Genomic DNA, 12,460 nt, shown 5'->3' with positions numbered 1-12,460 from the left:
TCAGTAATTGTCTTTCTGGGTCTGGATTATCTTATATAGGATGTTTTTTTCCCCTAGTTCCATTCATTTGCCTTCACAAGGGCACCAGACCCCATTACAGATGGTTGTGAGCCACCATGTGGTTGCTGGGAATTGAACTCAGGACCTTTGGAAGAGCAGGCAATGCTCTTAACCTCTGAGCCATCTCTCCAGCCCCCAGCATAAGCTTTTATTTGTGTAATTTGAGCTCAGTCATTCTGACAGGTGTAAGATGGAATCTCAGGGTCATTTTGGTTTGCATTTCCCTGATGGCTAAAGATGATGAGCATTCTCTAAGTGTTTTTCTGTCATTTGAGATTCTTCTGTTGCGAATTCTCTGTTTAAGTCTGTACCCTGTTGTAGAATGTTCCTTTACACTGTGTGAAGATGTATCACTGTGATTGCTTTAATAAGGAGGTGAGTGGCCATTAGCTAGGCAGGAAGAGGTTAAGCAGGACAGAGAACTCTGGGAGGAAGAAAGGGGAGTTGCTAGCAAGATGGAGAGGAAGTAGGATGGTTACCACAGAGTGAAGATAACAGAGTCACACAAAAGAACATAGATTTAGAGACATGGGCTAAGTTATAAGAGCTGTTGTGACAAGTCTAATCTATAGGCTGAGCTTTCATAATTAATAATAAATCTCTTCATTTTTTTGTGAGCTGGAAGCCAAAAAACACACCAACATTATCCAATTTTTAAATTGGATTTTTGTTTTTTTTGATGTCTAGTTTCTTGAGTTCTTTATATATTTTGGAGATCAGCTCTCTGTTAGATGTAGGGTTGGTGAAGATCTTTTCCCATTCTATGGGCTGTCATTTTTTCCTATTGATAGTATTTTTGACTTACAGAAGCTTCTCAGTTTCATGAGGTCCCATTTACTAATAGTTGATCTTAGTGTCTGTGTTACTGGTCTTATATTCTTCAAGAAGTAGTTTTCTGTGCCAATGTGTTCAAGGCTACTTCCCACTTTCTCTTCCATAAGGTTCATGCTAACTGAATTTATGTTGAGGTCTTTAATCCACTTGGAATAGCTTAGCGCAGAGTATTACTGTATGTCACACTCTCTCGTGTGTGCGTGTGTGTGTTATGTAAAAAACCTTAACAGTGGCAATGTTGAAGCGACCACATACAGTGCTATGCAATGTATAAATCTTTAGCTGTGGTGAGGTTATTTGACATATACAGTATTATACAGTAAGGAAAACGTAATCTTCAAGTCCCAGCATTTCCGATTTCTGTCAAGATGGGGTAAATCTTAAACTTTCTACGTCTCAATTTTTAAATTAATCACAAGAGGAGGATTGGCGTTGTAGCTCCTTGGTAGTGTGCTTGCCTAGTGTGAACGAGGCCCTCGGTTCATTCCCAGGATAAAGCCACCCTCCGAGTTTCAAAACAAAAAATTTCTAAAGTCCCCTTGTCTACTCTGGAAGAACATGAAGTATTACATGTGAAATAATCGGGAATAATCGGTCAAAAGCGCATAAACGTTTGTAGTTGGTGACAATCAGAATGAAAATTTACGAGGTGCCTGAGCTGAAGCACCACCAATCAGGCTTGTTTCCAGGCAGGAGAAGCCACGGGTTGCCATGTGACGTCATCACCCCGCGCCCGGCGCAAAGTGCTCTCTCCCTGTCCGGGCGACGAGCTGCTGGCCATGGGGTCCTGTCAGCGTTTATTGCTCTTTGGCGGGGCGTCATTCCGGGGTGGTTGCGGGGCCGCTGTCCCGTCCCTGGGGCGCAGAGCCTTGGGTTGTGGGCGTCAGGTGTGTGCTGAGCGCGGGAGGGGCTGGTTCGAGCCTGAAGGCTGGCACCTGCGAGCTCCCGCTAGCGGGTCCCCAGGCGTCTGGGGCTTGTGGTCCCCGAACTCTCCTGAGCATGGATGTATGGCGTGCACATTGCCTTCCTGGCTTGGGGTTTTTTAGTGAATAATGAATACGCGGCGGGTTTGTTTTTAACATCCTCACTTACTCTGGCAGACAAATTTTAGCTTCAACAATTTATGTTTGCAGTTAAGATTAGCAGTCGATAAATAGCACCTAAAGGATAAATTAGTGGCAGTGAACAGAATTAGAAAAGAAAACCATGTTAAACTCTAGCTCTGGATCATCTTCACTTTTACAGAGTAGTAGTGCAGTAATAAGGATGATTGATTTAAATCTTTTTTTTTATTTTTAAGTTATTAGGCGCTGAGAGTGAGGCCTTGAAACAAAGAAGAACACAAATCATGTCCCGAGGACTTCCTAAGCAGAAGCCCATAGAAGGTGTTAGAGAAGTTATTGTTGTGGCCTCTGGAAAGGGTGGAGTTGGAAAGTCTACCACAGCAGGTATTGTAAGGCCTTCAGTCCCCTCTTAAGAAGTTGTGCCAACTGCCAAAGACACTGTCAACGATCACTTCTCAAGCATAATATTTGTGATGTTTCTGATTTGTGATTCCCTGTATTAAGATTTGATGATGGGTGGAAGCCGAACTAAACAGGTTACCAGATTGTCTACTCAGTTGAGCAAAAAGTAGGTTGTCTGCAGGTTTTCTGTGCCCTTAACTGGGAGGTGGAGGTAATCATTTTCATAGGATAATATGCCAATTAAACAAATCACTTAGCCCAGTGTCTTTTCATAGAAGTGCTCAGTGATTAGTTGCTGCTACTTTTAAATCATCTTGTAATTGTATACTGAACTATCTTTGTTCTTTCCCGGTCTATCAGTGTACATATAATTGTGTATTTGCAGTGAGAATGTTTGTTATTGTGACTTTTTTATTTAATCGCATTACTTGCATTATTTATACAGTCACCATAAGCTAATAATCTCTGGAAATGCTTGAAAAGGTTTAGCGTTGTTTTAGTTTTTATACATCACCTAGTGTTTTGGTGTGTGTGCAGGTGTTTATATGTGTGTGTGTCCCTGTGTTCAGGGACGTGTGGGTGGAGGGCATAGGGTACTAGTGAGTTTCTTTATTGCTCTCCTCTCTTCAGTGGCTGACTGGCCATGGAGCTCTTGGGATCTTCTGGTCTCTTCCCTTGTTCTTCCCAGGGCTGTGGTTTTGTCCTTCCCAGGGCTGGGGTTACTCTCAGGTCCTCTGGCTTGAGTGACGAGTTCTGTACCCAGCCACTTATCCTTCATATCCTCTATTAATATAGTAGTGATGGAGAGGCTTTCTCATCACCCTTTTTGGTGATTGTAGATTTGTCACGAAGATGATATTTTAGCACCGAAGATGATGAGTTCCAAAATAGAATTAACACTCAAGTTATTTCCAACCAGAATCCTTTAGTTCTAAAGAGATTGTAAGGAGCAATAATGTGAGAAACTCCTTGCAGCCCCGCCCACTAGAAGACATTTCTTTATTTCTTTTCCTCAGCACTGTTGAGCTATACTGACAGGTAAATACGACCTGTTTTAAAGGCTCTAGTGACATAGCTCTGTGCTCTCACTCTCGGCAGTCTGTGGAGTTCCCCTAAGAAGATTTCTGCTTAAGTTAGATGATGTTTAGCCTGTAATGTATCTCTAATTCAGAATTATCCTGTACCATAGAAAAGTGGATTTGTAAGTACCTTGCCCTAGATTAAATACTTCACATACAGTATTCTTTTAAGCCTCACAACAGTTGTAAAAGGAGGAGGTCCCTTTATGTTATAACGGAGGGAGCTGACTGACATAAAATAGCAATCAAGTTTATACAGCGATAGGAGGTGGTGGAGCCGGGTTCGGATTCAGGTCTGCTTGGCGGTTTATGCTTCCAGCTACTTTCCTTATAGAGCTGACAGCATCATTCTGCAAGGAGATGGGATTCACACTGTGGGAAATGGGCAGTGTGAGGACCTATTCATCCATCAGTCTCACGGATCCAGGACTTTAGACTCTCTGCTCAGCTGTAGCCTGGCTGCACAGCTGGCTAACTGTGCTTTTGGGGATACTGCTTTCCTCCCCTTTATCTGTAGAATCCCTGGTGTAGGCATTTTGGCTACCACACTTTACCCCATACCGTTTATTCCTCACTTTCTGCTGTGCCGTGTCCCAGCTTTCTGTATACTTGTGAATGTGTGAGTTAGGCACTCAGGTACCGATAACAGCATTTATTTTAAAAACAAGTAACATTATTTTAAGAAAAACTAAGTGAAATATTTGGACAAAATTATAAGAGGCTGTAAGTGAGCTATTTAGAATGTTCAGTATGGGACGGGCATCTATTGGTAGTTGCAAAATTATTATTACTTTTGTTCTTTTGTCTTTTTCATTCTCTCCTCATCCTTGTTCTTTTACAAGTGAGGGAAATGCTGATTTCCACAGAAGGAAAGTCACTAAACTGAGTTCTCTCTGTTTCTTTCAGTGAACCTTGCTCTTGCTCTGGCAGCGAACGACTCGGTAGGTATTCATCATAGTAATATTAATGCATTGCAATGTCTTTAAGGCGGCGATGAAGTGTGTGTAGTCTAGGTTTGGTCAGCTGCACATTTTAAGGGACTAACTGCTGCCATTAGTACTGCTTCGTTTAGTAACAGTGGTGTTGCAATTAAATGTTGGCCATGTACCCATGACGAGCTTTCATGTTCTCACGCCGAGGCCATTTTTTAAAATAAAAATTTCCTGCTATAGTTCATATCTATGGCAGGAATATTCTGGGTTCAGCTCTTTCTTTCTTTCTTTTTTTTTTTTTTTTTGAGGCTAGGTCCATAGTATGAATCCCAGGCATGTCTAGAACTTTAACTTTGTAGCCCGTGCTAGCTCAGAGTCTTTTTGCTTCACCTTCCAAGGTCCTAAGGGTACAGACATGTGCTCCCATGCCTGCCTGGTTCAGGCAGAAATAAATTTCAACTTATTTAACTCAATCAAAAAAGTTAAAAGATACTCTAAAAGCAGTGTTAGTCCTTTGGAGCAGAATTTGAATACATTATGTGTCTAATGTAAGGCTGAAGGGTTGTCAGCTCTCCCTTTTATTCCATAGAATGGACTGGAGAATAGTTCTGTATGTGTTCATTCATCTTTCATCTCATCATATGCAAATTAAACCCACATGCGCATGCAGTTTTGTGATAGCCTTCATTCTTTTTTAAGATTTATATTTTATTTATGTGCGTGTTTGCATGAATTCATGTCACCACGTGTGTGCAGAAGCCTGCGGAGGCCAGATCCCTGGAACTGGAGTTGTGTGCAGTTGTGAGCTGCCATGTGGCTCTGGGAACAGAACTTAGGTCCTCTGCAGAAGCAGCACTTTCTCTTAGCCCCTGAACCGTCTCTCCAGCCCTGCACTGCATTCTGTGGCTGCTGCTTTCATGGTTGAACACTTTTCTTTTGAATGACTCTTTAGGCTGGCTTCTCCTTTCCCCACTTATTCCAGTTAAAGGACAATGGGATTTATTTTTCCCTGCAGCTGTGGGGTTGAGTGCTCTAGGCTGGTGCTCTTCCACTGACCTCCCTAGCCCACTACAATGGCATTGGGATTTTTTTTTCTTTTTATTAAAAATTTTTAAAAAGTAATTTCGATCATATTCTTTCACTTCCCCCAGCTCCTCCCAGAGCCTCCTCCATAAGTAATGGAGTAACCAGTAGTTTTGACAGTAGCCTGTGGTGTTTGTAGGTGTGTGTTATTTGTGCCTGTGGGACATCTTTGGCTAACTACTCAACAAGATGTTACTCATTCCTGGAACTGTAGGTGGCATAAAATCCCTAGTTGGGGTATTGCCTCTCTCATTATATGGTAACTTTATTTAAATTCCTTTTATATATGTATATATTTTAGGAAGCTTCTATAGTGATAGGCTTCCATATGACTTTTTTTTTTTTTTTTTTGGTTTTTCGAGACAGGGTTTTGATGAGGCGAAGATTGGAAATAACCAAAAATAGTCCTTTTATAATTATTTAATTTTAATACAAAGGGAGATAAGGGGAACTTACAGAACCAAGGGTCCAGCGGAGTGAGCGCGGGGCAAACGAACGGGCCGCCTTCCAGCTCCCCAATCCTATTTAAGGGGCATGGCTACCCCGCTGGAGCAGCCACGCCCCTGAACGCAGGGATTGGGCCAGCTGCCCCAACATCTCCCCTTTTTTGTCTAAATAAGACAGATTTAGAAACCAAATACAACTATATACAATGGGAACTGATCATATAAAATTACAAAAAGTAAACAATATCAGGCGAGAAGTATATAACGAAGAATTTTTTTAATCACTCTACTTTGAGAAGTCTAAATAATCTAGAAGGTAGCTACCATTATCTAATCTTTAACCCCATCAAAGATCTGAGAAGGAGAGTAAAATTACCAAAGCAACCAAGAAGCATAAACGAGAAACTTTTAAAAAGTGTAACAGAAGACAGAGACAATTGACTACCTGGGCAACCACACGAAGTCTTGATAGCAATGTTGAGGCAACCAACTTTGGCTGAGGCCTGAAAAAACCTGACATACCATTATACAATGGCAAGGAACCTTTAGTAGAATTATCCTATCCTGTCTTGGCAAGATAAGACAATTTTGTTTTATCCACTTATGGATATTTTGTACTTTAGTCAGTAATGGAGGTATGGGCTTTTCTTTGCCCCAAGGCCAGTTTTGCCAAGTAGAAGACAAACTCCCAGTGGAGTGTCTTTGGTGCTCAACGTTTTCTCGGGAGTAGAGCATTGTTGCCAGGAGTGATTGTGTCTCATAAATACAAAACTGTAGGTTAGATTAAAGGCCATGTTTTACAGTTTTTTAAAGAGGTTGAAGATTATGTTATCTATACTAAATACAACCTCTATGTGTCTAAAAAACCTGATTGTCCTAAATATAAATATGACCAACATAAAATTTTTAACACTTATGTAACTGTATGACTAATAGAATAGACAACTGTGCAAAAAATGAAGACAATGATTTTCAAATGTAAACAGGGTCCTTACATAAATAATATCTGAGGTAGAAATGTACAGTGCAATATGGTAAACAATGTCAATATAACAATTGTTTTAAACAGAGGTAGTATCATACTCTCATACAATGTTTAACATATCAATATATAAGAATCAACATTCATATAGTTTTTTTTTTTTTTTTTTAAAGAGAAAAAAAAAAGGAAGAAAAACAATAAACTCACGATTGAGAGGGGCTGAGGTTTCTGGTCCCCGCTGCGCGGAGCGGAGCGACCAGTGAGGCCGGGCAAACAGCTTCTGGGCCGAGCAAAGCAGCCGGCCCGGCACAGTAAAGGATACTGCGTTGCTCCGAATGGAGGCGTGGGAATAATAATAATTAAAAAAAAAATGCGTTCTCCGGCTCAATCAGCTTAATTAAAGTTGAGCCGGCTCCATCCGCCTATGAATTTTGAGCAGGAATCTGCTGACCGCAGCAGACTGTGGGATACGAGTGGTTTTAGGTGGCTTGGCTGCCCGGGGTTTTGCCCCACGTTGGGCGCCAGATGATGAGGCGAAGATTGGAAATAACCAAAAATAGTCCTTTTATAATTATTTAATTTTAATACAAAGGGAGATAAGGGAACTTACAGAACCAAGGGTCCAGCGGAGTGAGCGCGGGGCAAACGAACGGGCCGCCTTCCAGCTCCCCAATCCTATTTAAGGGGCATGGCTACCCCGCTGGAGCAGCCACGCCCCTAAACGCAGGGATTGGGCCAGCTGCCCCAACAGGGTTTCCCTGTAGTTTCTAGAGCCTGTCCTGGATCTAGCTCTTGTAGACCAGGCTGGCCTCGAACTCAGAAATCCGCCTGCCTCTGCCTCCCGAGTGCTGGGATTAAAGGCGTGCGCCACCAACGCCTGGCCCATATGACTTTTTAAAATGTTTAAGTTGTGACCCTTTCCCTGAGCCACTTCCCAGGGCCATTCAATGGCATCCTTTTTTCCTTTTAATCTTAAAGTTATGTTTACTATTACCGTGTGTGTGCATGTATATGTGTGTATGTGTGTGCAAGCACATAAATACCATGGGACTTGGGTCCCTTCCACCTCATGTTTGAGGTAGGGCCTCTTTTTTGCGTGTGTGGTATCTGCTGCATGCTTCAAGCTACCTGGCTTTCAAAACTGGTGGATTTTCTTGTTTCTGCCTTCCGTCTTGCAGTGGGAGTTCTGGGGTTACAGACACACCCCATCATTTTGGTGTTTTATGTGGGTTCTGGGATCAAACTGAGGCTGTGAGGCATGTGTGGCAAGTAATTTTACTGGCTGAACCATTTTTCTGGTCCTACAATGGCAGTCTTATATTGTATTCTTACATACTAAGTAAGTTATCTACATGTTCTCCAGGAAGCATGCTTCATCTTTTATTTTAGCTATAGTTTATAGGAATATACCTTTTTAAATACTCTGATTTATGTTAAGTATTGTCTGTTTTCTAGGTATTAAAAGTAAAAATGAAAATGAATACTGAACATATTATTCCTGCAAGTCATTATTTAATAATATATACCTATTTAATAATCTTTTAATTTCTTTTTTATATATATGAAATACATGTTTCATATGGTTTCTTATTTCCAACTTACTATCTTTAAAATATCCTAGAATATTTCATATTTATATTTTAAATACATATATAAAAATATGAATATATAAAGTATAAATTTATATATAATACAGGTACAAATATTCATGTGTGTAGCTGTGGCTGTACTTGTCACTTTCTCTCATCATGCAGCACATGTGGAAAATGACATGTGTTATAAGTGTACTGCTGAGATAGGGATCCAGAATTTGCTAGAATGCAGAGATAGGCATGTTCATGTCTCAAGATTTTGGCCCTGGCTTCTGAAAGTGTGAGTTATTACCCATTCCCTCTGTTTGCTTGTGTAAGCTTCATTCACTGTAGAACCTGGCATCCTAACTGGACTAGTAGGGAAAAAATACCACACTGTTTCTTTAAAGCTGTGCTCCTGCCTCAAGGAAATTCTACTGTCCAGTCAAATTAAAAACCCATTTCTTTACAGCTCTCTTCCTTTGTACTTTCTTGCATCTCATCTCATCTTTTCTTCCCTCCCTCCCTCCCTCCCTCCTTTCTTCTTCTTTTCTTTCCTTCCTCTCCTCCTTTCCTCTCTCCCTCTCTCCCTCTGTCCCCACCTTTCCCTTCCCTCTCTTCCTTCCGTTTTCCCGGATGCATCCTTGAGTTCTTCTGTGGTTTGGTGGACAGCTTAATGGCTAAAAGTGCTTCCTTCTTACTTCATGATTTCATGAAGCTTACCTTCAATGGTAAAAGTTCTTGATATCGGAAGGATACTTGAGATTTTCTGGTAGATTCAGCTTAATCCTAGAGAATAAGAGGGCATGAGTCAGATGTCATATGGGGAGGACCCGAAAGGAACTAGAGGCAGTGTGTCCTTCTGCCCACACCATAGCTGTCACTCAGTGATGCCCATTGGTGGTCCTCAGGAAAGAAGTGGCAGACGAGTGCATACAGGAAGTCAACTCTCCCGGTTCTTTAATTTCTGAAGGTATCTTTATTCTTTCTTTGTATTTGATAATTTAGCGAAGATGTAGAATTTAAGGCTCAAAATTACTTTTGAACTTTGAAAGCGGTATTCTGTTTTCTTCTGACATTCTAATGAAAATGCCTGGTGCTTTCCTGAGTCACATGACTCTGTAATAGCATGTGTTGTTTCCCTTCAGAGCTTTTAAGGCTTTCTTTATGGCTTTTAAAGTTTAAAGTTGTCACAAATATTTGTCAGGTTGTTGGCTTTAAAAGGTGGTGCATGCTTGGAAATTGGCCTTGAGTGTTTTCCGTTCAGAGAGACTTCTCTTTGTTGATGTTTGTCCTCATTGTGGAAACCCATCCGAGAGCTGCTGACCCGGACACGTTCATTTTCTCTGCTCTGGCTGTTCATCATTGTGTTTCCCAAGAGTCCTTAGACTCTTTTCACCCTCCTCTATTCAATTATAGTTATTTAGCCCTAATAAAAATTTTAAGTTTGGAGATTGCTTTCTCCAATTTTCTAGACTGTTCCTTACTTTCAACTTACTGTTTCTTAAAAAAAAAAGGAGGTCGTTTGTAGCGTTTTCTTGACTCTGAGTCTGACTAGAATTAATTAAGAAAAATGTGGCTTCTTTTCCTTTTCTTTTCTCTTTTTGGTCTCCATTTATTTAGAATAGCAGGATAGTTGTTTCCATAGTGCCCTCTGACCAGCAGAATCAGTACCCCTGGGAAATGTTTGAGCACATAAAAGTTCAGCCTTACCTTAGACCTTCAGAAACCCTAGATGCAGCAGAGGGCCATGCGGTCTGTCTTAACCTCCCTCTAGATGCAGCAAAGGGCCATGCGGTCTGTCTTAACCTCCATCTAGAAGGTTTAGTGCCAAAGTCTGAGACCATGGATCTAGAGATCTAGAGTTTTCTTTAAAAACATCTTATCTGCTAATGGTCCCTTTCTGCAGGGTAAGGACAGCTTGGTCTTAAATGACTTACCCCCATATCATTTCAGTGGAGTTTGGAAGAAAAGAAAAGTCAACATGCATGTCTAGGTAGCCATATCGACGTAAGAGCCTGCAAGCTTATTGTCTGTCTGTCTGTCTGTCTGTCTGTCTATCCACCTACCTATCTTCCAATGTAGTACAGGCTGACCTGGAACTTATTTTGTAGCCCAGACTGGCCTTTTTACTCACAATTTCCCTGCCATACTTTTTTAAGTGCTGATATTATAGATTTGTACTACCATGTTAGACTAGTGATATGTTTAAACAGTGTGTGTGTGTGATTTGTGCACATATGTGTTCATGTGTCACAACACTGGAAATCAAGCCCTGGCCCTCCCTTTCTAACATTTGCCTGATAATACTACTAACCAGGCAGATTGATGATCATATTTCTTGATTTTTTTTTTTTTTTTTTTTTGGTTTTTCGAGACAGGGTTTCTCTGTGGCTTTGGAGCCTGTCCTGGAACTAGCTCTTGTAGACCAGGCTGGTCTCGAACTCACAGAGATCCGCCTGCCTCTGCCTCCTGAGTGCTGGGATTAAAGGCGTGCGCCACCACCGCCGGGCATATTTCTTGATTTTTCTAAACTACTTTTATTGTGATTTTTATTCTTTTACAGTATAATTTTAAAGTCTTTTAAATATTTATTATTTTTATGTGTATGGGTGTTTTGCCAGCATTTATGTCTCTGCATCACATGCATGTGGTTAGTGCCCATGGAGGCCATAAGAGGGTGTAGGATCCCCTGGGACTGGACATACTAATTGTGAGGTGCCATGTGGGTGCTGGAAATTGAACCCAGGTCCTCCGGAAGAGCAGCCGGGTGCTCTTAACTGCTTAGCTGTCTCTCCAGCTCCTACAGTATAATTTTAATGCACATTGGGAAAGACTGCTGAGTCTGAGAGAAGGAAACATAAAAACCATTAGAAGCTGTTGATAAGTGCCGTGAGCTGTCTAAGACAATTCATTTTATTTCAGCAAATATACAGAGTACCTGGAACATTGATTGCCAGCCTCACTGGAACATAAAGAAAACTAAACCCACACTGTAGAAGCTTGTAGCCTGCCAAGACTATATTGATAGAAGTATATTGTACATACTAATATCTATGCAATACTTATATGTATATCTCTACCTCTGTGTATCTGTACCTATGTATCAGTCTTAGCTATCTATTTTTTTTTTGTGGTGGTAGAAATTGAACCCAGGTCTATTGTGTCCTAGCCAGTGCTCTGCCACTGAGCTATGTATGTTCCCAGCTGTAACTATACTTTTTGATGGCATATAGTTGACATTGCCTGCTCCAATTCTTCAGTATCCTCTGCCAGGTCACTCATAACTGTTGGAATCCGATAGCTGCCCTGCTCAGATTTATACCCAGAAGCCTTTGCTGCTCTTCAAGCAGACATTCTATGGTTTTATAATGCTCTACATTTCTGTAGGAATGTTCTGTGCAGTTCTCCTCAGCTTTCTGTGTCCTCTTTTCCAGGCTGCCTGTATGACTGTCCTGGTTATCATATCCTGTGCAAGTGTGTGGCTGGGTGGGGGCTTGAGTGCTTACAAAAACCCAGCGACCGTCTTCATGTGCATCTGTGTGATGCTTGTGAGTGCTCTCCGAGGTAGTTTATCAGTTCGCCGTTCTCTGAGGGCGGCTCTGTAAAGCGTTCTCTGAATTTTCTCCAAGTGTCTTTCTTGTGTTGTGAACAGTTTGTTTTTATTATTGCTGCATCCATGTAGCTACTCTAGTATTTTTTTATAATAACAACATAACTAATGCTTACTGAGCACTTAACTATATTAGCATAGTTAGTTAGCACTTTATATAGAATGATTCCCATGACTTGGTTCTTAGCTCATTTTCTCTTCATAGTGATGGAGTAGGTTCTGTTAGAACTGGAGCCTGCCCCTTAGGAGAGTGGCCAGTCTTCAGCGGCCACAGTTCCCTGCTTCCCTCCCTGGGACAGAGCATTGACTGTTGTCCCTAATGGACGGTTCTAGGCAGCACCTTGTTCTTCCATGCTGTTTGCGACAAATGCTGTGTTGAACTAAACCACATGAA

The 12,460-nt window shown here is 41.3% G+C and overlaps 1 protein-coding gene across 3 annotated transcripts in view; it reads left to right on the top strand.

Moving 5' to 3' along the window:
* The first annotated feature begins 1,636 nt into the window (after positions 1-1,636).
* Nubpl (nucleotide binding protein like) overlaps positions 1,637-12,460 on the top strand; it is a 323,396-nt gene continuing 312,572 nt past the window's right edge. For all 3 annotated transcript variants that reach the window (XM_038336358.1, XM_038336360.1, XM_038336359.1), the window contains exons 1-3: positions 1,637-1,781; positions 2,195-2,342; positions 4,346-4,380. In XM_038336358.1, the coding sequence (XP_038192286.1) occupies positions 1,674-1,781; positions 2,195-2,342; positions 4,346-4,380 (291 nt within the window). In that variant the 5' untranslated portion in view covers positions 1,637-1,673. The remainder of the gene's footprint in view (positions 1,782-2,194; positions 2,343-4,345; positions 4,381-12,460) is intronic.

This window comes from Arvicola amphibius, chromosome 7, assembly GCF_903992535.2.
Source record: "Arvicola amphibius chromosome 7, mArvAmp1.2, whole genome shotgun sequence".
Classification (NCBI taxonomy): Eukaryota; Metazoa; Chordata; class Mammalia; order Rodentia; family Cricetidae; genus Arvicola; species Arvicola amphibius.
The sequence above is the reverse complement of the archived record's forward strand: the minus strand, read 5'-3'. Positions and strand labels throughout refer to the sequence as shown.